The sequence below is a fragment of the Mustela nivalis genome, assembly GCF_964662115.1.
Source record: "Mustela nivalis genome assembly, chromosome: 14".
Classification (NCBI taxonomy): domain Eukaryota; kingdom Metazoa; phylum Chordata; class Mammalia; order Carnivora; family Mustelidae; genus Mustela; species Mustela nivalis.
Window position 1 is genome coordinate 78968884 of NC_139033.1, and position 27489 is coordinate 78996372.

Sequence of the window (27489 nt, forward strand, 5' to 3'; positions counted from 1 at the left end):
TGTAGCTAGGACTTTCCGTACTATATTGAATAAAAGTGGCAAAAACAGACATTCTTGTCTTGTTCCAGATCTCAGAGGAAGCTCTCAGTTTTTCACCACCGAGTATGGTGTCAGTTGTGGATTTTTCATATATGGTCTTAATTATGTTGAGGTATGTTCCCTGTAACCCCACTTTGTTGAAGAGTTTTTAATCACAAATAGGTGTTGAATCTTGTCAGATACTTTTTCTGCATCTACTGAGATGACCATATCATTTTTATCCTTAGTGTTGCTGATGTGATGTATGATGTGATGTATGATGTTGCAAATATTGAACCTTCTTTGCATCCCTGGAATAAATCCTACCTGGTGGAATGATGGCTTCATATATAGTTGTATGTAGTTTGCTAATATTTTATTGAGGATTTTTGCTTCTATCTTCATTGAGAATATCAGCCTTAGTTTTCTTTTTTGTGGGGTCTTTGGCTGGTTTGGGGTTTAGGGTAATGCTGGCCTTGTAGAATGTATATGGAAGTCTTCTTTCCTCTTCTATCCTTTGGAATAGTTTGAAGAGAATACCTCTTCTTTATGTACTTGGCAGAATTTACCCGTGAATTCATCTGGTCCTGGACTTTTATTTTTTGGTAGTTTTTTTGGTTTACTGATTCAATTTCATTACTCATAATTGATCAGTTCAGATATTCTGTTTCTTCCTGGTTCAGTTTTGAAAGACTATATGTTTCTTAGAATCTGTCCGTGTCTTCTAGGTTGTCTAGTTTGTTGGCATATACTTTTTTGTAGTCTTCTCTTATAAAGCCTTGGTATTTCTGTGGTATCAGCTGTTACTTCTCTCTCATTTCTGATTTTATTTACTTGGGTACTTTCCCCCCTTTTTTTTTTCATGATGAGACTGATTAAGAGTCTGTCAATTTTGTTTACTTTTTCAAAGAACCAGCTTTCAGTTTCATCTATCCTCTTCTGTTGTTTTATTAAGTCTCTGTGTCACTTATTTCTGGTCTGATCTTTATTATTTCCTTTTTCTTCTACTCACCTTGGCCTATGTTCTTTTTCTAGTTCCTTTAGGTGTAAGGTTAGATAGTTTATTTGAGCTTTTTCTTGTTTCTTTAGGTAGGCCTCTATTGCTATTTATTTACCTCTTTAAACTGCTTTTGCTGTATCTCAAAGATTTTGGACTGTTATGTTTTTATTTTCACTTCTCTCCATTATTTTTTATTTCTTCTTTTATTGCTTCACTGACCCAATGGTTGTTTAAAATGTTATTTAGTCTCCACATGATTGTGTTTTTCTAATTTTTTCTTGTGATATATTTCCAGTTTCATACCACTGTGGTTGGAAAAGTTCCATGATTATGATTTTAATCTTCTTAAATTTATTGAGGCTCATGAGCCACTTGGGTGGCTCAGTCAGTTAAGCATCCAATTCTTGATTTTGGCTCAGGTCATGATCTCAGGGTCCTGGGATCAAGCCCCATGCTGGGCTCCATGCTCAGTGAGCAGGGCATCTACTTGAGGATTCTCTTCTTCTCTCTCTCCCCTGACTATTGTGTATGTTCTCCCTCACAAGGAAATAAATAAATAAATCTTTAAAAAAAATTTATTGAGGCTCATTTTGTGGCCTAATATGTGATCTATCAGGAGAATGTTCTCTATGGACTTGAAAACAATGTGTATTCTGTTCTTTTTGAATGGAATGTTATATACATATCTTCGTCCATTTGGTCCAATGCGTTATTCAAAGACATAGTTTCCTTACTGAATTTCTGTTTGGATGATTTATCCATTAATGTAAGTAGAGTGGTAAAGTCCCCTAGCATGGCCATCAATTTTCCTCTTTATGTCTGTTAATACTTGCTTTATGTATTTAGCTATTCCAGCTGTGGATTTTTCATGTATGGTCTTAATTACGTATTTAAGTGTTCCAGTGTTAGGTGTGTAGGTTTTACAATTACTATAAACTCTTGTTGGATTGCTTCCTTTATCATTACATGTGTATTCCTTCTTTGTCTTATTTTGGTCTTTGTTTTAAAATCCATTTTATCTGATATAAGTATTGCTGCCCTGGCTTTTTTCACTTCCATTTGCATGGTGAGTGTTTATCCATTCCTTCACTTTCACTCTATACATGTCTTTAGGTCTGAGGTAAGTCTCTTGTAGGCAGCATATAGATGGATCTTGGTTTTATTTATTTTTTATCTGTTCTGCCACCTTATGTCTTTTGATTGGAGCACTTAGGGCTTTTATACTTAATTATAGATATATATGTATTTATTGCCATTTTTACATAGTTCTCTGGTTGTTTGTATAGTTCTGCTTGTTCCTTTCCTCTTCTCTTTTGCTCTCTTTCTGATTGACGAGTTTCTACAGTGTTCTGTTTGTCTTTCTTTCTCTTTATTTTTTGTCTACCTAGCATAGGTTTTGAGTTTGTTACCATGAAGCTCATACATAACAACCTAAGGAAACAGCAATCTATATTAATTTGATGGTTATTTATGTTCAAACACATTCTTGAAAAACAAAAAGAGAAAAAAATCTTTTCCCCCCTTCTCTTCTCTTTTTATTCCTTTTTCCATGTTATCGTATTTTATATCTTTTTATTCATAATTTTCTCATGTCTAATTACAGCTATCTCCTTTACACTTGAAGGAGTTCCTTTAACATTTCTTTTAAGTCTTGTTTGGTGGTGATAAACTTTATCTTTTGTTTGCCTGGGAAACTATCTCTCCTTCAAATCTGAATGATAACCTCGAAGTATTCTTGGTTGTAGAGGATTCCCTTCTGGCCTGCCCTTTCTGCTGAAAAATCAGCTGATAAGATAGCTTTATAGGTTTTCCCTTGCAGGTAACTTTTTGTTTTCTCTCTGGCTACTTTTAAGATTCTTTCTTTAACCTTTGACATTTTAATTATGCGCACAGCAATTATGTGCCGTGATGTGGCTTCCTTGGGTTCATCTTGTTTGGAACTCTCTATGTTTCTTGGACTTGGATATCTTGGCATAATGCTACTTTTATTTTATTTTTTAAAAGATTTTTATTTATTTATTTGAGACAGTGAGCAAGTGAGAGAGAGAGAGCATGAGGAGGGGGAGAGGGAGAAGAAGACTCCCTATTGAGCAGGAAGTTTGATATGGGCCTCTTGATCCCAGGACTCTGAGATCATGAGCTGGGCCAAAGGCAGAGGCTAAACCAACTGAACCACCCAGGTGCCTCTATTTTTTTTTTTTAATTCTTTATTTAAAACCAATTTAGATCACATATACTGTATTATTAATTTCAGGAGAGTAGAATTTAATGATTCACCAGTTTAGGCATAATGCTAATTTAAAACAGTTGTAGCTATTTGCATTGGCACAGGAAATAAAATGTTTCCTTCCTTAGGTTAGGTGCTCTCCTTAGGTGCTTCCACAGTGGCCCTCATCACAGTCACCTTATGTCACCTTATGTTGGAATGGCTGCTCTTATACTATTATTTCTACTTGAGTGTAACTTCTATGAGGACAGAAACCATGTTTATCTCATTCATTATTGTGTCCCCAATAAAAATGGAAGTAATAATGGCACTTTATACAGAGCTCATTGCGAGAACTACATGAATTAATGCACGTATAAATCTTAGAGCAGAATCTAACACAGAGTAAAGTATGGAATAAATGCTAGCTATTATTAACTACAGTGGCACCTATCACACGGGAGGCACATCAAGTATCTGTTGTATACATGAATGAATTTTGCCAACTGATTCTAGTTCTGAAATTGAGTGCTTCTTTACTCAAGAGCATTTGTGACAGTTAAGTATAGCTGTTACGTTCTCTCAAACTTTGACAAAACCACCCAGTGCCCTCACTGCTTCTCCCATGTTGAGGTTTATAGACACATCTTTCATATTTTCCTCACCTCCCATCTCAAGATCCATTTTTGTAGTTTGTCATTATTTCTAAAACATTAAAAAGTAGCACTAATCCCAATTCTTTGCATCACCATAAGCAGCTAATTCATTATAATTTATTATAACAGTAATTACAGTGTACTATGATAAGTCCTAGTAGCAAAACCTGACCACTCTGTGAATGAATACAGAGAATAATATAGAAATTAAATCAGAAAAACCATTTCAGAATAGTAGACATTTGAGTTAGGTTGTAAGAATAAGTAAGCATTTTCTAAGTGAAAGAAGAGGGGAAAGAGGCAATTCAGGCAAATAAGGAGCCCCTGGGTGCTCAGGGACTGGAAGAGAGGGTGCATATGTGTACAGTGAATGAAGAGTCCAGAAAGTAAAATCAGGGCCTGATTGTGAATGCTTCCCTATGTCACTTTCTACCTACAAGTCTAAACTTTCTACCTACAAGTACCAACTATCCAACAAGATCTCCACATAGGGGCATAATGCTGGTGGGCAGACTGCATATGAAAAGAGAAATAACATCAGGAGGTGCTGCCATGGCCCAGGCACTGCTTTGTGCCTACAGAGGAAGGCACAAAGCAGTGAGAACATGAAGGAGGCTCTGCATTCTGGAGACAAGTCAAGAGTGTCAGGGGACCAAGATTCAAGATAGCTGGCATGAAAGAAGATCTACGGTAGCTGAACCACAGGTTCTCTAATTCATTCAACACTGATCAACTATTTACAGAGGCCCTTTTATACTGGGATACAGCAGTGAATTAGAGAAAAAAGGTCTCTGCCCTTGGTGAGATAATTTTCTAGTTGGCAGACACCAATGAGTAAGAAAACTGTGATAGCTGTGAGGAAGGAAATAAACAGGATAACTGATTTTAAAGAAAAAGACTGAGTGTGATAAATATATATAAGAGTACAGAGAGGAGACCTGAGGCTACTTTCAGCTTAGGCCTGAAGGATGCAAATAAAAGACCATAATCAAAATGGTGAATGAAGACAAGATTTATAAGGGGAGTTTAAGATGTCAGTAAGAAACAAATTAAGCACCACATTTGAGAAGAGATGGAAGATCATTATAATCAGATAATCAGAAGATGACACCGGTAGAAGCTGCCTCTGAAGAAATCTAAGATGAGTTAACTATATAGACATCTTATCCCTTAAAGATCAAAACGTTTGGAATATTCTGCTTTAGTCCTTGGGTTGTTTATGTATATGACACAAGAAAGCGCAAGGGGAGAGAAAGTTTCATCACGTTGAGTATACAATTTCCTAAAAAACAGAAATTAAGACTTTATTTTTATTTTTTTAGAGAGAAAGAAAAAGTGCATGCACATGAGAGTGGGGGTAGGAGCAGAGGGAGGAAGTAAAACAATCTTAAGCAGGCTCCATACCCAAAGGGGCTCGATCTCACCACCCAGAGATCATGACCTGAGCCAAAATAAAGAGTCGGATACTTAACCAACTGAGCCACCCAGGGGCCCCCAGAAATTACGGCTTTAAAGTCTATTTTAAATGCCTTCTAATATACGTTCTTACTGCAATAATATGAACATATAATGTTTCACAAATCTCAATTATTTTTACTGTTTGTTCATTTATGACTAATGTTGTATCAGGAATTTCTTCTTTACTGGGACTTTTTATTTACCATTCATTTTTATTTTTATTTATTTATTTTTTAATTTTTTAATTTATTTGACAGACAGAGATCACAAGCAGGCAGAGAGGCAGACAGAGAGATGGGGGAAGCAGGCTCCCCGCTAAGCAGAGAGCCCGATGCGGGGCTCGATCCCAGGACCCTGGGATCATAACCTGAGCCGAAGGCACAGGCTGTAACCCACTGAGACACCCAGGTGCGCCTTTAACATTCATTTTTAAATACAGAATTTTTAGTGGCTGGTGATATCAGTATAGTAGTTATGTCAATATTGAGCTTTCCTTTAAAATCTACAACACTGAATTGCTTTCCTACAGAATTCAACTCAAGTTTAAAACAGTATGAAATATATTATAAAATGGTAAATAAAAACTTCATAGCAAATTTTACTGGACATACACTTAAAATGTTTGTCTGTATATTTTTTGCCTATACAATAAAACTGTTACAAAAATGAGAATGAATAAAACAAAAATTTAGTTCCATGAACTACTTTCTGCAGAAAAGTTTATGACTGGAGGAGTCTTAGCGTATCTGAATGCCCTCTCCTCCCTTTCTAAAGATAAGTGGAGAGAAATCTAGCAAAGGCTATGTGATGTAAGTCACATGAATAATGAGTGAAATAAAATGGTTCGCCAACCATACTGGGCTTTTAAAAAATGATCACTATTAATATAAATATTATAAATATAAATTTTAAAGTGAGTTATTTGCTTAAAAAAAGGATTCTTCCATTAAAATACTCTTCTTTGTGCAATTTTTTATTAATTATTGTTATTGATGTATAATATGTTCTTTGCCCCAGGGGTACAGGTCTGTGAATCACCAGGTTTACACATTTCACAGCACTCACCATAGCACATACCGTCCCCAATGTATATAACCCAACCACTCTCTCAATACCTCCCACCCCAGCAACCTACTCCTTTTATATACTATAGTTTTCTGATACACTAGCTTTTTCCTTTTCTACTACAGTAAATAAAATTATACCACTACTGTGAAACAATGTATTTACTGCAGAATTGGGGTGCGGGGTCAAGCATGCTACACACTCTCAACCAAAAGGCAATGATGGTTAGAACATGTTAGGAACATACTGGAATAAAATCAACTGACTTCTACTAATCTTAAAATTATTTTATTTCAGTCTTGACATTTCTATGATGCTCCTGTCTTTTCCCATCTCCCATCTTCATATTATTTGTACCTAAACTTAACGTGATACCTTCCCCTCCTGCCATCCCTTTCCCATTTGTGTGCACGTGTAAGACAGACAGACAGACAGACAGACAAGACAGACACACACACACACACAAACACACAAGTTCTTCTCTCCCAGCTCCAAAATTTTATTCTCTAGTTCCTACAAACTTCTTTCCAATCCCACTCAGAAGCCTGTATTAACGTATACATCTACATTTTCCTTCAGGAACTCCCTTCAACTTTGTTCTAATACAGTCTACTCTATGTGACTGTTCTTATAGGAAAACAGCAATTATACATTAGAACACCTTCACGGGGATGAAGATGGAACGCTGGCATCAGAAGTTTGAGAGTTTATTTCTATGTTAGTCCCTAATCTCTCTAAGCCTCAGTTTGTCAAGCAGCAAAGTAGGAGTCACAGGATTACTCATGAGGATTAAATGGAGGAAGCAACAGAGGTCACTTTATAGCTGTAGGTATATAATACAGGAAAGCAGTAGGGATTATAGTTTGAGGAACTGATAATTTCAATCAATAATAATAACCAGGGACTGAAGATCAAACACTACCTAGAGAGCAATGGAATAAAGGACACTACCATTTATGTAACTTCCTCTTTTCCGATAAAAAGCTTACATTCGAAATTGCCAAGCTAAATTCTCCACTCCCCAGCATACATGTTCACCAGCCACATTTGCTGGTAGGGCTGGGGCGGTGGCAGGGTTGGGGCGGTGGCTGGTAGGGTTGGGGCGGTGGTAGGGCACAGGCTGTCTCTTCTTTCATACAACCTGATGCACTAAATGGATTGCTTAGCCAGTCCCTCCATCTATAATTACGTACAAGGATATCAAATTGCTTATGAGACACAGTAATACGTACTTACTTTCAAGGATATCAAATTGCCTTTGAGACACAGTTAACATCAGGGCCTATCCAAAACTTTTCTATCATTCACAGAATAACCTTAATGGATCTCATTCATTGTTTAAGAAGGAAATCATCACATCATGAAAAGATTAGAATGAAAATGAATTTGCTTTCTAAATAAATAGACGATGAACTACAAAGCCCTGTGCTTTGTAAAGTAAGCCAAGTCTAATAAACATAATTACTATGTCACAGAACAACTATAACACTTGGGAATAGATGATGGGTTTTACTTATATTTTAATAAACTGGCCAACCGAGTATAAGAAATTTAACGTGAAGTACTTTCAGTCGATGAAATCAGGATTATTAGCTACGGAGCTCAAATGTTTTGATACTAAGATTTTACCCTACTTTTATACATACACCCATACACACACACACATATACACATGCAGGTACAAGGCAGTGTGAAACATCACTGATGATCAGATAATCAACTTGTTAAATCAGAGGTTATCACTTTGAAAATTCTGCTTGATATATACCAACTCAAGGTACAGAAGAAATGCTGTCTGATTCTTAAAATGTATAGGCATACCCCAGAGATATTGTGGGTTTGGTTCCAGCCCACCACAATAAAGCAAATATCAAAGTGTGAGTCACATGAATATTTTTGAGTCACATGAATATTTTTCCTAGTACATACAAATGTTTATACTCTTTTCAGTCTATTAAGTGTGTAATAGTGTTATATCTAGAAAGACAATGGATATACCTTGATTTAAAAATACTTTATTCTTAAAAAATTCTAAATATCATCTGAACTTTCAGCAAGTCATAATCTTTTTGTTGGCAGAGGGTCCTTCCCTTGCTGCTCTGGGCTGCTGACTGATCAGGGTGGTGACTGCTGAAGGCTGGGGTGGCTGTGGCTATTTCTTAAAATAAGACAACACTAGAATTTGCTGCATCAAGTGATTGTTCCTTTCCCAACTTCTCTGTAGTAAGTGATGCTGTTTGATAGCATTTTACTTGCAGTAGAACTTCTTTCCAAACTGGAGTCAGTCCTCTCAAACCCCATTGTTGCGTTATCAACGACGTTTATGTAATACTCTAAGTCCTTTGTTGTCATTTCAACAATATTCACAGCATCTTCGCCAGGTATAGTTTCCATCACAAAAAACCCCACTCTCTGATATTATAAAAGTGTTGTGTGGTGACAGATGGTCACTACATTTGTGGTGAGCAAAGCATAACATATACAGATGTCCAATCACTATGTTGTACCCTGAAACTAATGTAATGTGCCCTACTTCACTTAAGTAAAACAATTTTTTATAAACCACATCCTCTGTTTATTCATAAGAAGCAATTCCTCCCCCATTAAAGTTTCATTACAGTGAGATTACAGCAATTCAGTCACATTTTCAGGGCTCCACTTCCAATTCTAGTTCTCTTATTCCCACCACATCTGTAGTTACTACTTCCACTGAAGTCCTGAACCCCTCAAAGTTATCCATGACAGCTGGAATCAACTTCTTCCAAACTCCTGGTAGTGTTGATGTTTTGTCCTCTCCCCATGAATGTTTTTAATGGCATTTAGAATGGGGAATCCTTCCTAGAAGGTTTTCGATTGCCTCTGTCCAGAGCCACAGGAGGCATCCCTATTTATTGTAGCTAGAGCCTTATAAAATGTATTTCTCAAGTAATAATAAGACTTGAAAGTTAAAATTATTCCTTGATCTATGAGCTGCAGGATAGATGTTGTGTTAGGAGGCATGAAAACAACATTAATCTCATTGGACATCTCTATCAAAGCTTTTGGGTGGCCAGTCAGGACACAGTAATATTTTGAAAGGAATCTTTTTTTTTTTTAAATAGGTCCTAACAGTGGGCTTAAAATATTTTGTCAACCATGCTGTAAACATGTTGTCATTCAGGCTTCGTTGTTCCATTTATAAAGCACAGGCAGAGTAGATACAGAATAATTCTTACGGGCCCTAGGATTTTCACAGTGGTAAATGAGCACTGGCTTCAATGGATAGTCATCAGCTGTATGAGCAATGAACAAGGGAGTCAGCCCGTCCTTTGAAGCTTTGAAGTCAGGCACTGATTTTTCTTCTCTAGCTGTGAAAGTCCTAGACGGCATCTTTCTCCAACAGAAGAACAACTATCTTAGCTAGACCTTCTAGGTAACTTGCTGTAGCTATAGCGACACTTGCTGCTTCAACTTCTACTTTTATGTTATGGAGATGGTTTCTTTCCGTAAACTTCATGAATCAATCTCTACTTGTTTTGAACTTTTCTTCTGCATCCTCTTCCCCTCTCTTAGCTTCAAAGAACTGAAAAGTTAGGGCCTGGCTCTGGATTAGGCTTTGGCTTTAGGGAATGTTGTTTGATCTATCCAGACCATTAAAACTTTCTCCATAACAGCATTTGCTTTCTTAATTAATATATATACACTGGAGTAGCATTTTCATTTCTTTTAAGAACTTTCCCTTTGCATTCACAACTTGGCTAACTGGTACAAGAGGCCTATCTTTTAGCTTATCTCAGCTTTTGATATGCCTCCCTCATTGAGCTTAATCATTTCTAGCTTTTTGATTTAAAGTGAGAACCATGCAACTTTCCCTTTCACTTGAACACTTACTGGCCCTTACAGGGTTATTTATTGGCCTAATGTCAATATTATTGTGTCTCAGGGAATAGGGATGCCCAAGGAGAGAGAAAGAGATGGGGAACAGCCAGTTGGTGGAATAGGCAGAATACACCTTTATCAATTAAGTTTGCTGTCTTATCTGGGCAGTTTGTGGTGCCCTAAAACAATTACAATAGTAACATTAATGATAACTCATCACAGATCACCATAGCAAATATGACAAGAATGAAAAATTCTGAAATACTGCAAGAACTACTAAATGTCACATGGAGACAAGAAGTGAGCAAATACTGTTGGAAAAATGTTATTGATAGACTTGCTTGACACAGGGTTGCCACAAATCTTTAACTTCTGAAAAATAAACAAAACCCACAGTATCTGTAAAATGCAATGAAGTAAGCCTGTATAAAGTATTTTAAGATCTTTAGAAAAAAACATCATATTAACAGAGTATTTTACTATGAGTGTGAATTTAGTGCTCTTAAAATGGCCACCATACATACATGAACACATATGGAAATAATCGTAATTTGAAGAAAGCAACATACATTGCAGAGGGCAAAAAAATCCATCTGGACCACGATAACAGTTTACTTCCAAAACCTCATGGCTGACAAGCAATTTGTGTAATATAAAATCTGTAATTAAATGGTACAGAATGTTCTTAAGTGTCAGGATTTCCACATATATTTTAAAACTTACCTTATCAAGATTAGTAAATGAATTTTTATGTTCAATTTAAAGAATACCAAGAAACGCTCTCACCATTTTATGGACCTGAGAGGCCTGGTGGGAGGTAAAGAAAGGATAGAAGAGAAAGTTCTGACTTACAGGGGAGGAAAGCATGTTAGTCAAGGCCTTGGTGAAGGCGCCTGGGCTAGGGATGCAGGTGTGGATGAGTATGGCTGGCCCAGAGGGGATGCTCAATTGCCTTGCCATTCCCTCATGAAAGCCAGGGTGCAGAACTCTGGCTGTGTACCAAGTCAAATGTGGGAGGGCAGTTTCACCTAGCCTATGAAAGCCTATGGTCACACATAGGGAGGGGCCTGGGCTGGACTCCTTGGGTCAGACCTATGATGACAAGAACCATTCATGGACAATTGTGAAAAATGAAACTGATGAAGAGGATTCACAATGATGAGGCGACTGGTGGGAGGCTACTGTAAAGATCCAGGTTGGACATGTGACCTGAACTCCTGGTAAAGTGACTGAACCAGTCCACCCAGGAAAGGAAGTACATCCAGGAAGGGCTGGTAAACTGGGAGAAAAATGGGGGAGTCAAGAGACTGGAAGATGGTCTCAGATGGCAGTGAGGGCTAGAGCTCCGATGGGGCAGAGGTTACAGTTAGGAAGGGGGAATGAGAGTCCAGGATTTCCAAGGTAGAATAATCACAGGTGCTTACAAGGCCTTAAGTGTGTTCAGGTAAGCAGAGTAGTGAAGTAGAGGGGAAGTCAAGGATACAGATCTATAGTTTCTTTTATCAAAGAAATCACACAAGATGGTGGCAGATGACTGTTGGGTACACAACTAATGAATCGTTGAACACTACATCAAAAACTAATGATGTACTATAGGCTGGCTAATTGAACATAATAATAAAAAATAAGTTAATTAAAATAAATAATTAAAAATAAGTAATTATAACTTTATATAAATTATATAAATTTATATAAATTATATTATTATAATAATTATAAAATAAATAATGTTAAGCATGCAATTGGGGGAAAAAACCCAAAACTTGGAGATATAAATATATTTTGAGATATTTAATGTATATTATATATAATGTATTATATATTCTATATATTATTTTATTATACATTATATAAATATATATAAATATGCATTACCCTTATACATAATATATAATAATATATTATGTATATATGTATAATGATATATGGAAATATTTAAATGTATATTATACATTTTAACTATATTTTTAAATATATATTTTTCCTTTACAGAAAATCAGACAGTGTATTAAAAGAACAATTTTCTATTCTGCCTAAATGTTTGGAAATGTATGTGTCAGAAACAATCGATCAATAAAATCTATACCAAACAGTTGGAAAAAAAATAACATAAGTGGACAGCACGGGTTTTCTGTACGAGAAGAGTCGTTGTTTGGAAGCAGTAGAGGAGAGAGAGAATTTTACCAACCTTCATACCTACCAATCCCTGCAGGGCAGAGATAGGAAGCTATGCCAGAGAGCAGCTTCCCAAGAGAGGGAAGCAGCAGAAAAAGCACTACCCTCAGGGAAGGGAGCATTCTGAGAAGAGCCTGAGGGCCCTGAGGAGTCCTCTCTAAAAATGGAGCAGTTTCCAGAGAGAAAAATGGAAAAAGTAAGGAAACAGAGTAGGAGATGAGAAAACAGGACAGAACCAGAGTCTGCAGAGAGCTAAATCTGGGATGGTGCCAGAGGATGATGTGATGAGATGGGGCTGGAATGGGCTCAGGGGCCCCAGCCTCGGTCAGCGCCAGTCCAGTCTCTGTGGGTACTGCCACACAGCCATCAGCCACTGTTGTTTACTCTGCTTGTGAGATTTTTATTTAAATAAATTCTGAAAATGTTTAAATTTCTTTCATGGAATGTGTTTGACAAAGTTCTAATCGAGAGCAAAAAAAATTTTTTTTTTTAGCTTACTGGAACATAATAGAAAAAAACACTTATTAACATAATTCTTAAAGCTCAGAAGTACGCGTTAAAAGGACTTCAACAGTGCATTTAATTTACTCTATTAACCCCATAGGACTATACTTATACCCTAAAAAGAACACTTGTTTCTCTGGAGAAGGCAATCTCAAACTTAACAAGCTGGGGAAGACAATGACAAGCTTTAAAGGTAATCTTTCCTACTAAACCTTAATTGAAGATGTACTTTTGGATGTTTACTCCGAAGCATTTAATTGGATCTTACATCCTCTGGTTCTGTCCAAGAGGAAAAGCTAGCCCATAATGTATTTATAATTATTTTTCAAATAATACATAGTTCACCCTTTCCCACCCTTGAAGGCTTTCATCTTGGTCTAACTCTATAAAACCTAAAAAAAATAAACACAGCTTTTCATTGGCCTATAACAAAAAGACAAACTATGAGCAGCATCCAGGCTAGGACAGAAAAGGAATGCTCAGAGCTCTTATTCATACATATAAAATGGATTTCTTTAAGGTTGTTTTGGATGACACATCTGTCACTACCAGAGCAAATTAATTAGTCTTAGTAGGCTAGTATAGGTTAATATTTTCTTTACACTCTTACACATCCTACTGTATCCCTCCTCAAACTCTGTCATCGTAAGGTTTAAACTAGTGCTTCAGATAAATTCTGTACTTTAGTCCTAAAAGAAATGATAACCACCACCTATCATATACTGAGCTCCTACTATGTGCCAGATGCTATGCTGCTTTATATAGATCTCATGAATCTTCACAACCATCTGTATGATGTACAATATGGTGATTCAACATGTAAATAAATTAGAGTGTTTCTCTTTGGACTCTACACATAACAGTTTAACTCTCAGACACTGAAGAATAATAATGAAAGAAAATAGGAAAAATGAGATTATCAGCTATATTAATTCCAATCAGCTCCATTAAATATTTATCCAAATGCAACATAAAATATTTAAATTATCAAATGTGTAGTCTCCTTCCTGAGTCTTTATCCCTTCCCCCAAAAGATATTATAGCTTTTAAAATTGAAAGAGTGGCAGAAAGATGGTGAGAAGCAAGTTATACAGGAAACAGAACTAAATCAGTAGCATTTTGTTTCTCATTTGTAATGAAGCTTTACAAAAATCTGTTTTATAAAATGGATTCACCCACCTTCATTTAAACAATAGGTTAAAAAATTAAGAACAAATTAATTTTAAACAAAATCAGAAATGAAAGAGAAAAAATAACAATTGAAACCACAGAAATACAAAGAACAAGAAAATATTATCAAAAATTATATGCCAACAAATTGGACAATCTGAAAGAAATGCATAAATTCCTATAAACATACAACCTCCCAAAACTGAATTAGGAAGACAGAAAATTCGAACAGATGAATTATCAGCGATGAAATTGAGTACATTATTTAAAAAGTCCCAGCAAACAAAAGCCCAGGATCAGACAGCTTCATAAGTAAATTCTATCAAACATGTAAAGAAGAGTTAATATACATTCTTCTCAAACTACTGCCAGAAAATAGAAGGAAAGCTTCCAGATTCATTCTATGAGGCCAGCATTACCCTAACATCAAAACCAAATAAAGACACCACAAAAAAAGAGAACTATAGGCCAATATTTCTGATGAACAGAGATGCAAAAAATCCTCAACAAAGTACTAGTAAACAGAATCCAACAATACAGTAAAAAAAAGTCATTCACCATGATCAAGTGGGATTTATTCCTAGGAAGCAAAAGTGGTTCAATATTCATGAATCAATCAATGTGATATATCACATCAAGAAGTTAGGGATAAAAACCATATGATCACTTCAACAGATGCAAAAAAGCATCTAACAAAGTAAACATCCATGCATGATAACAAATCACCAACAAAGTAGATTTACAGAGAAAGGCCATATATGAAAAACCCACAGCTAATATCATACTCAATGCTGAAAACTGAGATCTTTTCCCCTAAGATCAGGAACAACACAAGCGTGTCCACTCTCACCACTTTCTTTCAACATAGTCCTGGAAGTCCTAGCCATAGCAATCTGACAAGAAAAAGGAATAAAAGGCATCATAATTGGTAAGGAAAAAGTAAAACTTTCACCATTAGCACATGACATGACACTATATATAGAAAACATTAAAGATTCCACCCCAAAACTACTAGAACTGATAAATGAATTAGTAAGGCAAAGGATACAAACTCAATGTACAGAAATCTGCTGCATTTCTATATACTAATAATGAAGCAGCAGAGAGAGAAATTAAGAAAACAATCCCCCCCAAAAAGAAAAGAAAATCAATACCACTTACAACGACACCAAAAATAATAAAATACCTAGGAATACACAAATAAGGTGAAAGATCTGTACTCTGAAAATTGTGAAAGAAAATGAAGACAACACAAACAAATAGAAAGATATTCCATGCTCATGGATTGGAATAACAAATATTGCTAAAAATGTCCATATTACCCAAAGCAATCTATAGATTTAACGCAATTTCTATCAAAATACCAATAGCACTTCTGACAAAACTAGAATTTAATGCAATTTCTATCAGAATACCAATAGCACTTTTCACAGAACTAAAACAAATAATCCTAAAATTTATATAGAACCACAGAAGACCTCCAACAGCCAAAGCAATCTTGAAAAAGAAGAACAAAACTGAAAGTATTACAATCACCAATATCAAGATATACTATTAAGCTACAGTAATCAAAACAGTACAGAACTGGCATAGACACTGATAAAAATATATAGAAGAGAACAGAATAGAAAACCCAGAAATAAATCCATGATTATATGGTCAATTAATCTTTGACAAAGGAGACAAGAGCATGCAATGGGAAAAGAATCTCTTCAACAAATGGTATTGGGGAAACTGGACAGTTCTGTGCAAAAGAAAGAGACTTGGACTACTGTCTTTCACCATATACATAAATAAACTCAAAATGCATTAAAGACCTAAATGTGAGACCTGAAACCATAAAAATCCCAGACAGTAATTTTGCTGACATCGGCCATAACAAAATTTTTGGAGATTTGTCTCTCTCTCTCTCTCTTTTTTTTTTTTTTTAAGATCTTATTTATTTATTTGACAGAGATCACAAGTAGGCAGAGAGGCAGGCAGAGACAGAGAAGGAAGCAGGCTCCCCACTGTGCAGAGAGTCCCATGTGGGGCTCGATCCCAGGACCCTGAGATCATGACCTGAGCTGAAGGCAGAGGCTTTAACTCACTGAGCCACCCAGGTGCCCCTGGAGATTTGTCTCTTGAGGCAAGAGAAACAAGAGCAAAAATAAGTAATTGGGATTATATCAAAATAAAACCTTCTGCACAGTAAAGGAAACAATCAAGAAAACTAAAAGACAAGGAAACAAATGGCGGAAGATATTTGTAAATGACATATTCAATAAAGGTTTAGAATTCAAAGTATAATAACAACTTATATAACTAACACAGAAAAAAACACCCAAATAATCCAATTAAAAGAATGGGCAGAAGACATAAATGTCTCCAAAGACACCCAGATGGCCACGAGAAACATGAAAAGTTCCTCACCATCACTCATCATCAGGGAAATGCAAAATCAAACCCACAATGAGATATCACCTCACATCTGTCAGAATGGCTAAAATAAAAAATACAAGAAAAAACAGGCATTGGCAAGGAAGTGGAGAAAAAAGAACCCTTATACACTGTTGGTGGGAATGCAAACTGTTGCAGCCACTGTGGAAGACAATATGGAAGTTCCTCAAAAAATTAAAAATAGAATTACTGCACGATCCAGTAATTCCACTAGTGGGTATTAACCCAAAAAATAGGAAAACACCAATTCAAAAAGATATATGCACCCCTATGTTTACTGTAGCATTATTTACAATAGCCACATTATGGAAGTAGCCCAAGTGTCCATAGATAAATAACTGGATAAAGATGATGTGGTACAGATATAGAATGGAGTATTACTCAGCCATACAAAAGAACGAGATCTTGCCATTTGCAACCACATGGATGGATCTAGAGGGCATAATGCTAAGCCAAATAAGTCAGAGGAAGACAAATACCAACTGATTTCACTCATGTAGAATTTAAGAAACAAAACAGATGAATAAAGGAAAAAGAGACAAACAAAAAAACAGATTCTCAACTACAGAGAACAAACTGATGATTGCCAGAGGGGAAGATGTGAGGGAGATTAACAGTACACTTAGGGTGATCACTGAGTACTATATAGTATTGTTCAATCTTATATTATATATATATATATATGTCAACTCCAATTAAAAAAAGATTTAATTAATTTTGCCTAAGTTGATTCTTTCCTAAATAATTTTCAGCACTCATCAACAAGATGGTAATAAATATTGTAAATATTATGATGGAAGTGTAGAAAATTCAGGTTAATTGTTCACAATGCCAATAAAAAAAATAGTAGCACTCACCTCCTTTGCACTCTTAATTTTAGTCAGAAACGTATGCAGTTCCATTGTTTCTGCAAACAGTGCACGACATACTGCCTGATAATGATTTGGTGCCTCTGATTCAGTTGGAAGATGAGCAGCACATAACTACAGAAGAGGAAAATAAAATAATAATGCTCATTTATTATTTTGGGATTTTGGTACCTTAAAAATAGACATATCCCATATATTCATATTTTCATATCAGACAGCAAGGCAGTTCCCAGCATCCAAAGCCTAATGCATCACAAAACCACCAGTAAAATCTACACAATTATATGGAAAAAGTGCTCTATTAACAAACATTCAAAAGCACAGATGAACTTCATAGAATTCGCTAGCTTCTATTTGAAAATGATAGGACATTTGTAAAATTTTAGTTGCAAGCAGAAAGGGAACTACCATTTACTGAGTATTAATCATAACACAGGTGTTTTAATAGCTATCATTTATTTTTTTTTACCATGCCAAGTACTTGTATTTGACATGTCATAATACAGCATAATAGCATTTACTCTTCAGTGTAACCCTGAATTATCTCCATTTTATAGCAAAAGAAACTGAGGCTAAGAGGATTCACGTGACTTGTCCACAGTCAGAAAGCTGACATGAGAGAGAAGAATTAAACATAGTCTTACAAGATTCTAAAGCCCAGGCTCATCCCAATATATACTGAATTGTGTAATGCAGTAAGAAGACATGGGTGCCTGGGTGGCTCAGTCAGTTAAGCATTTGTCTTCTGCTCAGGTCATAATCCTACAGTACCAGGACTGAAACCCTTGTTAAGCTCCCCACTCAGCAGGGAGTCTGCTTTTCCCTTTCCCTTTGCTCCCCTTTTCCCCAACTAGTGCTCTCTTTCTTAATCACTCTCTCGCTCTCAAATAAATAAATAAAATCTTAAAAAAAGAAGAAAGGAAGAAAGAAAGAAAGAAAGAAAACCCATCAGATTGACAAGTGGACCATCAGTAAATGGAGACTGGAACAAAGAGGGTGGAGGGCAGGATAATTCCACTGGAGGTAGCTCCAGTCCCAATGTCTTCTACTGTACATAGTCCATAACCCCCAAACTACTGGTGGGTAAAAGATGCAAGTTAGCATCATACACAACAATTTAGAAAAATCAAACATCATTTAATTTATTAGATTGGAAAGACACCCTATCATGAGTCTAGTGCATGGGAATAATTTTACTTCTGTAAAGTAATAATTCTGTTTCCATGTACTATAGTTATGTTTTAAGGTACTTCATTTACTTTAAAAAGCTGTGAGTTCTCCCCTAGTTCTTCACTATATTCAGTAAATTTGATATTTGAATTCAATTACTGAAATATACAATTTATTATACTTTAATAATTTATATCCATTGGAGAATAAAAGATATCTTTGTAGATTATATTATCTTTCATAATGTGGCTTTTGTTTTCATTTGTAGTAAGTATCATATGCAATTTCTTAGATAGATTACTATCTTTAATAAAGTATACTCTTCTCAAGAAAAGTATATTGGATTTCAGTGAGAAATATTCTCCACATTACCCAAAAGAAGGCTAAGAACTGATTTATCAGGAAGCATGAAAAGCAAAAATCTCAAAGGCTACACAATGGACTATTACTTAACCATAAGAAAGAATGAAATCTTGCATTAGCAATGACATGGTTGGAATTACAGAGTATTATGCTAAGCAAAGTGTGTTGGTCAGAGAAAGACAAATGCCATATGACACTGGTGTAAAGGCAATAACTAGGTCTAAAAATGTTTTTTAAAATGCATAGGACATAATCCTATGAATATATAAAATCCAAAGGAATCCACAAAGAACTAGAGTTCTTAATTAGAATTAGTTATTTAATAAGCAATTTCAGCAAAGTTGTAGGATACATGATCAACACAAACAAAGAGGTTTATTTTTGTATCAATGAATAATCAGAAAATGAAATCAAGAAAGCAATTCCATTTATAAAAGTATTAAGAAATGATCAAGAGGGGCACCTGGGTGGCTCAGTGGGTTAAGCCTCTGTCTTTGGCTTGGGTCATGACCTCAGAGTCCCGGGATCCAGCCCTGTGCTGGGCTCTCTGCTCAGCAGCGAGCCTGCTTACCGCCCCCCTCTGCCTGCCTCTCTGCCTACTTGTGATCTGTCAAATAAATAAAATCTTTAAAAAAAAAAAGAAATGACCAAGCAATAAATCTAACCAAGGAGGTGCAAAATATACATACTGAAAACTATAAAACATTGCTGAAAGACCCAACTAGATAGAAAGAGGGCCCATATTCATGGGTTGGAAGACTTAATACTGTGAAAATGGTAATACTACACAAAGTGATCTAGACATTGAATACAATCCCTAATACCAATGATTTTTTTCTTTTCTTTTCAAGAAACAGAAAAGCTGATCCTAAAATTAATATGGAGTTGTAAGGGGCCTCAAATAGCCAAAACAATTTTGAAAAGAACAAAGTTGGAAGACTTATACCTAGGTTGAATTTCAAAACTCCCTATAAAGTTACTGTAATCAAATCAATGTGGTATGTAAGGAAAGACCTATATACATCAACGGAATAGAACTGAGATTTCAGAAACAAACCCATATATCTTTGGTTGATTAATATTTGACAAAAGTACCCAGACCATTAAATGAGAAAAGAACAGTCTCTTCAACAAATGATGTTAAGAAAACTGGATATCTACATATAGAAAAATGAAGTTCACCCTTAACTCAGACTATATATATAAAAATTAACTCAAAACAGATCAGAGACATAAATATAACAGCCCAAAGTATAAAACTCTCAGAGGAAACCATAGGGATAAACCTTCTTGTTCATGGATTTGATAATGATTTTTTAGATATGACACCAAAGCATAACCAATAACAACAAAATAGATAAACTAGACTTCAACAAAATTAAAAGTTTTTGCACATCAAGGGAGTTAAAGGGCCCATATTATGGGAGAAAATATTTGCAAATCAAATATCTGATAAGGTCTATTATTCAGAATTTTAAAGAACTCTTTTTTTTTTTTTATTAAGTTTATTTATTAGGGAGAGAGAGAGAAAGTGGAAGCTAGGGGAGAGGGAGAGAGAGAATCCCAAGCAGGCTCCACACCCAGTGCTGAGCCCAACATGGGGCTCCATCTCAAAAGCCTGAGATGGGTTGAAACCAAGAGTTAGATGCCTAACTGACTGAGCCACCCAGACACCTCTATAAAGAACTCTTAAATGCAACAAAAAGACAACTCAATTTAAAAATTGACTTATACAGACATTTTTCCAAAGAAAATATACAACTGACCAAAAAGCACATAAAAAGATGCTCAACACCATTAGTCATTTGAGAAATGCAAGTCAAAACCACAATGACACACCATTCAGACCCAGTAGGATGGCTACAAAAACCACCACCAAAAATGGAAAATAAATGTTGATGAAAACGTGGAGATACTTGAACCCTTGTGTATTGCTGATAGAAATGTAAAATGGTACCGCCACTGTGAAAAACAGTTTGGTGATTTATCAGAAAGTTATCATGTGCTGCAGCAATTCCACCCTTAAGTGGATTTATATGAACAATATGGGTCTGAACTGTTCAAGTACACTTACATGCAGATTTTAAAAATATAAATACAGTCTTATATTTGTAAATCTATTTTCTCTTCCAGAAGTATTAGTTGAATAAGAATGACTATTCTGTGGAGAAGTTACACACTAAAGAGGTCTTGTTCACTAAGAATTAAAAACAAGCTATCTCCAAGTTCCTAAATATTCTATTATTTATATTATTCAAATATAGTTTCATATTTCCACCTCAAAAAAGTAAAAAGCAGCTACATTCCTTCAGTTAATTCATGTCTTCCCTTTCTACAAAGTAAACAAGAAGTCAGTTAGTTTACTAACTGAAGATTTTAACCCACTAATCAAACCACAAACTCTATGTATCACTATATGGCCATGAATAATGGGTTTTATGATATGTAAACACCCTTTTAATTATTTTTCATATTATGATAGCAGTAACATAGGTAGGAGGCAAGATGAAATAGATCAAATTAAAAAATAGAAAAATGAAATGAGAGTTACCAGATCAAATTGCTGAATGTCCTAGAGTTTTTGTTTTATAAGTTAACATATTCAATGTCATTGAATAAGAATTGTAAGATTCCAATAAATCTCTAGCACTCATCTTCTAAATCTGTAGTATAAGAGAGCAATTTGGCTATGGTATCTACCATTCTACTGGTCAGGGGGGTGTTCTCCTCCTCATTCACCACTCCCTGTTCACTGCCCGCTATATCCCCCCTAACAAAAAGCTTTTTAAAGGCATAAGTATGTTTATGTCTTAACGGAAAATTTTCTACACTTTTCATCATTATCATTGGTCTACAATGGAACAAATAGGTCATTTGTGGGCTGTAGAAAGTTTTATCTGGCCTTTTAGTGTACATATTTTGAAATATATTTTAACATCAAGAAAATATAAAATGAATAAAATGTGTGAACTTTCAATCTGTGCATATATGAGGATTTTACCTGCATAAGCTGTTGATTTAAAATGAAAAGTACTTCAAGTATTAAAAGAGCTAAAGAATATATCTGAATTTCATAAGCATCATAGAGATGCCAGATGTAGCATCTCTATGATGCTCTATGATGCTATATCTCTATGATGTAGATGTAGAGTCCTGTTCTAGAGTTCTCAGGAGATTTATGATCTAAGAAGGGACAAGAAGCTGGGTATGCTGCAGTACACCTGAAAAGTACTGTCTTCAAGGTTTCTCTCTATTCTTGTCTATAGGACACTTTAAAAACAGTTGGAAAATAAGTGATATATAAGCAACACTGCTTACAAAATCTAGTAAACATCATATGTAAATAATTCTAAACAGAATGCTCTTTTAAAACTAAGCTGACAAATCTTAATTTTAATCTGTGCATTTGACATTATGTCCTTCAAGTACAACAGAAAGTTTAAGGAGAAAATTTTATTCAAGCTATAAAACTTGTTTCATTACATATAAATATCACTAAGTAGGTCAGGAAAACAAAGTAAAACAAAGAGCTGTGATATTTCAGATGCAGAATTGTCATTTAAATTAGTGGAACACGATTGTTATTTATTCCATAAAAAAGGAAAATGCAGGTCAACTGAAGACATCATGTGGTTAAGTTAGTGTATAATATGTAATATTAAGGCATATATGATATCTAAAAGGGGTTTCCTGAGAGTTACAAGTCAATCACAAACAGCCATTTTAGGCACCTGGGTAGCTCAGATGGATAAGCAGCTGCCTTTGGCTCAGGTCATGACTTGGGAGTCCTGGGATCAAGTCTTGCATCTGACTTCCCCTGTCTCATGTGCTTCCTCTCTCTCTCTCAAATAAATAAATAAATAAATAGATAGATAGATAGATAGATAGATAAATAAATAAATAAATAAAATCTTAAAAACAAAAATGGCCATGTTGAGGTTGTGAACAAATCACAAAACCAGGAATGTTTTAGTTCCTTATTCCTTTCACTAATAGCTGAAGATCTAAGACCTTTTATTAGATGCTTAATTCCCATTTGCTTTTTTTTCAGTTTATAACTTTTTTCCCATATGCTTTTTTTCAAAGTTTCTATTTAAATTCCACTTAGTTAACAAACAGCATATTAGTTTCAAGCGTACAACACCTGGTGCTCATCACAACACAGGCACTCCTCAAATCCCATCACCTATTTTCACCAACCCCCTGTAACCACTAGTTTGTTCTCTACAGTTTAAAGTCTAAAGTGAAATAACAATTCTTAAAAAAAGAAATACTTTAAAGCAATTTTACAACTCAAAAAAAAAAGAAAAGAAAAGAAATACTATGTAAATTGCCTCTTTACCTTCATGACATCTCTATATGACCGGATGGCTGAAACTTTTCTCTTTTCATCTTCTTCATCTTCCAGGCCTTCATCTGCAGCCTCATAGCCTTCATCGTTGCTGCCATCAGCTTCCACTGTATTGGCCATGTGATCAATGAGCTGCTCCAGTGGGGGGCTTAACTCCCTTTCTTCATTCTCCTTCAAACCATAGTCCAGTGCTTTATAAATAACAATTCCCAGAGATTCAATAACCTAGGGACATTAAAGAAGGTGATTAATAGAGATGACTAAACAGCTTTACAGAGCTAACTGCAAGACAAAATATTTAGTATGACACTTAAGCTAGGTTTAATCTATTTCATTTCAGAAACCGGCAACAAATTAGATTTGAGGGGATATTTAAGTCTTACCTATGCATTAAAAAAACAATCCCAGATGGGAATTTTTTTGTGATTTCTTCAATCCAATATATAACAATATACAAACAATATATACACAATCCAATATATAACAATACACAAACAATATATACACAATCCAATATATAACAATACACAAACTTTCTGTTTTCTTAGATTTATAATATACACTAAAATATGTTATCTGTTCATATAAAATACTAACCAGGTTGATTTTCTGCATTTCCAAAAGATATTTCTGAGATCAGAAAGAGCTATCAAAGAACTCTTATACCGGTGTTTATCAAAGTCTATTTCATAGAAATTACCAATGATCTGACAGATTGAAAACTCAGTTACTACTAGCAGCTAACTTAAGCTAAAACAACAACAAAAAAATCTATATATAGCTACACACTGCTCAGTGAGTTCCATTTAATTATTGGAACATATTTTTTATATGATATAAACAAATGAAAGACTTTTTCAAACTCTGATTTCATTGTGGTGGATAGATAATCCTCCCTCCCCCACAACTCCACCAACAGTACCTCGTGAAATATAAACCTGCTTTAGGAACACTGGGTATATATCACTGTCTAATATCATCCTCACAGATGCTTTAGACTTCTGCCAATATAGGTATTTTAATCTATTCCTCAACACAGCCTTTCTTTTCTGCTCAGAAGAATCACATATAAACAATCCTTCTGTTTTATTTTGCAATGTTAATGGCTCATTTCACCTTAGCTATTTTGTGGGGAAGAACACAGGCAATGAAGCCAAAGATTTAGGAATAAATGCTGACTTTTGGGGTGCCTGGATAGCTCAGCTAAGTGTCTGTCTTTTGCTCAGGTCGTGATCCCCAAGGAGCCTGCTCCTTGCCCTTCCTTTGCCCCTCCCCGTCCCCCAGCTTGCGCTCTTGCTCTCTCTCTAATAAATAAATAAAATCTTTTGAAAAAATAATAAATGCTGTCTTTCACCACTGACCTTTTGACTCAGGGCAAATTATTTATTTTAGTCATGATTGTTCTTATCTGTAAAATGAGTATCAATGATTATCTACATCTCATGAGATTTTAAGACTAAATGACACTCACATGAATGGAAGAACCTAGTACAATATCTGACTTATAACAAGTAGTGAATAAATGTTATCTCCCTCTCTTACTTGCCCCAGGTCTCCTTTTTCCAGTGTTTATTCAGCTATCCCCATAAACAAACAAATCTATCCTTTTCTTCATCCCACTTGTAGCCATCATCAATGCTGTCTATTTTAAAAAGTTTTTTTAGGTGGTATCGAAAAAAAGGAAAAGTCAGAAGTTTTAAGACAAATTAAACACAATAGAATTATTGTCATCACATATACTATAGTCCTTAAAAGCACTCAGGGCATTCACTCAAAGAAAATCTCCACAAAATCTGAAATTTACCTTATCAAGTGAGATAGTATTTTCTCAACACAAGTTTCAAAATGAATATGACTTAAAAATTCAACTTCTGATTTTTAAACAATACTGGTATTTTTTTTTTTACTATTTCTCACTGAAAATACAGAATATTTTAATTGATTTATATAGTCTGATTGGAACTCCAATCCTTATTTTCAAAGTTGAAGAGAAAAAAAGAAAAAAGAAACAATCAGGACCACATCAAAATAAAAAGATTTGTACTGTGATGGAAATAATCGACAAAACAAAAAGGCAACCTACTTTAGATATTAGATATTTTCAAATGTGATATCCAATAAGGGGTTAACATCTAAAGTACATAAAAAGCTTCTATAACTCCACATCAAAAAACAATCAAGTCAAAAAAGGGCAGAGGACCTGAATAGACATTTTTCCAGAGAAGACATACAGATAGCCAACAGATACATGAAAAAATGCTCAATATCACTAATCATCAGAGAAATGCGAATCCAACACACCATGAGATAGGACCTCACAATATCTAAATATCTAGTCAGAATATCTAAAATAAAAAAGACAAGAAATAACAAGTGTTGGTGAGGATACAAAGAAAAAGGAACCTTCATGCACTGTTTATAAAATGTAAATTGATATACCCACTGTGGAAAACTGTATGGAGGTTCATCAAAAAATTAAAAATAGAAATTGCCATAAAATTAAAAAAAAACACAAGAATTGCAAATTAAATCCAGTACTCCACTACTGAATATTTACCCAAAGAAAACAAAAACACTAATTCGAAAGGATATATGTACCCTTATGTTTATCGCAGCATTACGTACAATAGCCAAGATATGGAAGCAACCTAAGTGTCCACTGATAGACAAATAGATAAGGAAGATGTGGCATGCATGTGCATGCATGCACACACACACACACAAATATTACACAGTCAAAGAAAAGGATGAGATCTTGCCATTGCAACAACATGGAGAGACCCAGAGGGTATTAAGTTAAGTGAAATAAATAAGACTGGGAAAGACCAATACTATATGAGTGCACATATATGTGCAATCTAAAAAACAAAACAAATGAATAAATACAGAGAAAAAATTGATGGTTGCCAGAGGAGAGGGGCATTGGGGGATGGGCACAATGGGTGAAGGGGAATGGGAAATAAAGGATTCCAGTTATAGAATGAATAAGTCACATAAAAGGCACACCATAGAGGCAACTGGGTGGCTCAGTCAGTGAAACACTTGCTTTCTACTCAGGTCATGACCCCAGAGTCCTACTACTGAGCCCTGTGTCAGGGTCCCTGCTCAATGAGAAGTCTGCTTCTCCCTCTCCCTCTGCTCCCCCCCAACTCATGCTCTCTCTGAAATAAAGAAAATATTTTTGAAAAAAGGCACAGCATACAGAATATAGTCAATGATCTTGTAATAGTGTTGTGGTGGGCACAGCATAATGTATACACTTGTGGAATCACTCACTATGCTGTACACCTGAAACTAATGTAACACTGTGTGTCAACTACACTCAAAAAAATAACAAAAGATGACACACCAAATTAACCATCACAAGTTTACCCCTTGTGAATCTGGCACTCATACTTATCTCCTTAGCCTCCTTAAAGTCCATTCTATTATGCTATCAAGTCTGCTGCTTCAGGATAGTGGGAAACATACTAAGACCAGTGAATTCCACACTATTTCCTATTGAGTTCCTTGATCAGAAGTAATGCTGTGTGGAATACAATGATGGTGAATAAAGCATTTTATAAATCCTAATTTCAAAAAAAAAGGTTTATTTATTTATTTATTTATTTGAGAGAGGGGGGAGAGAGAGAGAGAGAGAGATCACAAGTAGGCAGAAGAGCAGGCAGAGAGAGAGGGGGAAGCAGGGTCCCTGCTTAGCAGAGAGCCTGATGCGGGGCTCCATCATGGGACCCTGAGATCATGACCTGAGCCACAGGCAGAGGCTTTAACCCACTGAGTCACCCAGGCACCGCTATAAATCCTAGTTTTGGCAGAAGCACTGCATGCGAGGAAGGCAAATCCATATCAAAAGTAAGTAACTCTCCCAGTAAGAACAAAATGCCGCCCCTTCCATGGTGGAAGCAGTCCTATGTACTCAACCTGCTGCCAGATTGATTGGCTGATCACCCAGTGCCATATTGAGGACGTAGAGTTAGTCTCTGCTTGATGGCAGATCCGGCTCTCCATCAGTGGCTAAAGCTAGGTCAACCCTGGTGAATGGAAATCTATGTTGATAAGCTCCTGCAAAATCTCCATCCCTGCCACTGTAGCCATGTTTACAAGCCCATTGTGTGATAACAAGGTAGCTGGGAAAGGAGGCTGACTTGTATCCACAAAACAGGTCATCCCATCCACTTGAATATTAA

General features: G+C 35.5%; 1 protein-coding gene across 4 annotated transcripts in view; it reads right to left on the reverse strand.

Annotated features, from left to right (window-relative positions):
* The window catches only part of SPIRE1 (spire type actin nucleation factor 1), a 188822-nt gene that overhangs the window by 79975 nt on the left and 81358 nt on the right, over positions 1-27489 (reverse strand). For all 4 annotated transcript variants that reach the window (XM_082697378.1, XM_082697379.1, XM_082697380.1 and 1 more), the window contains exons 3-4: positions 23294-23527; positions 17407-17532 (exon numbers count right to left, since the gene is read on the reverse strand). In XM_082697378.1, the coding sequence (XP_082553504.1) occupies positions 17407-17532; positions 23294-23527 (360 nt within the window). The remainder of the gene's footprint in view (positions 1-17406; positions 17533-23293; positions 23528-27489) is intronic.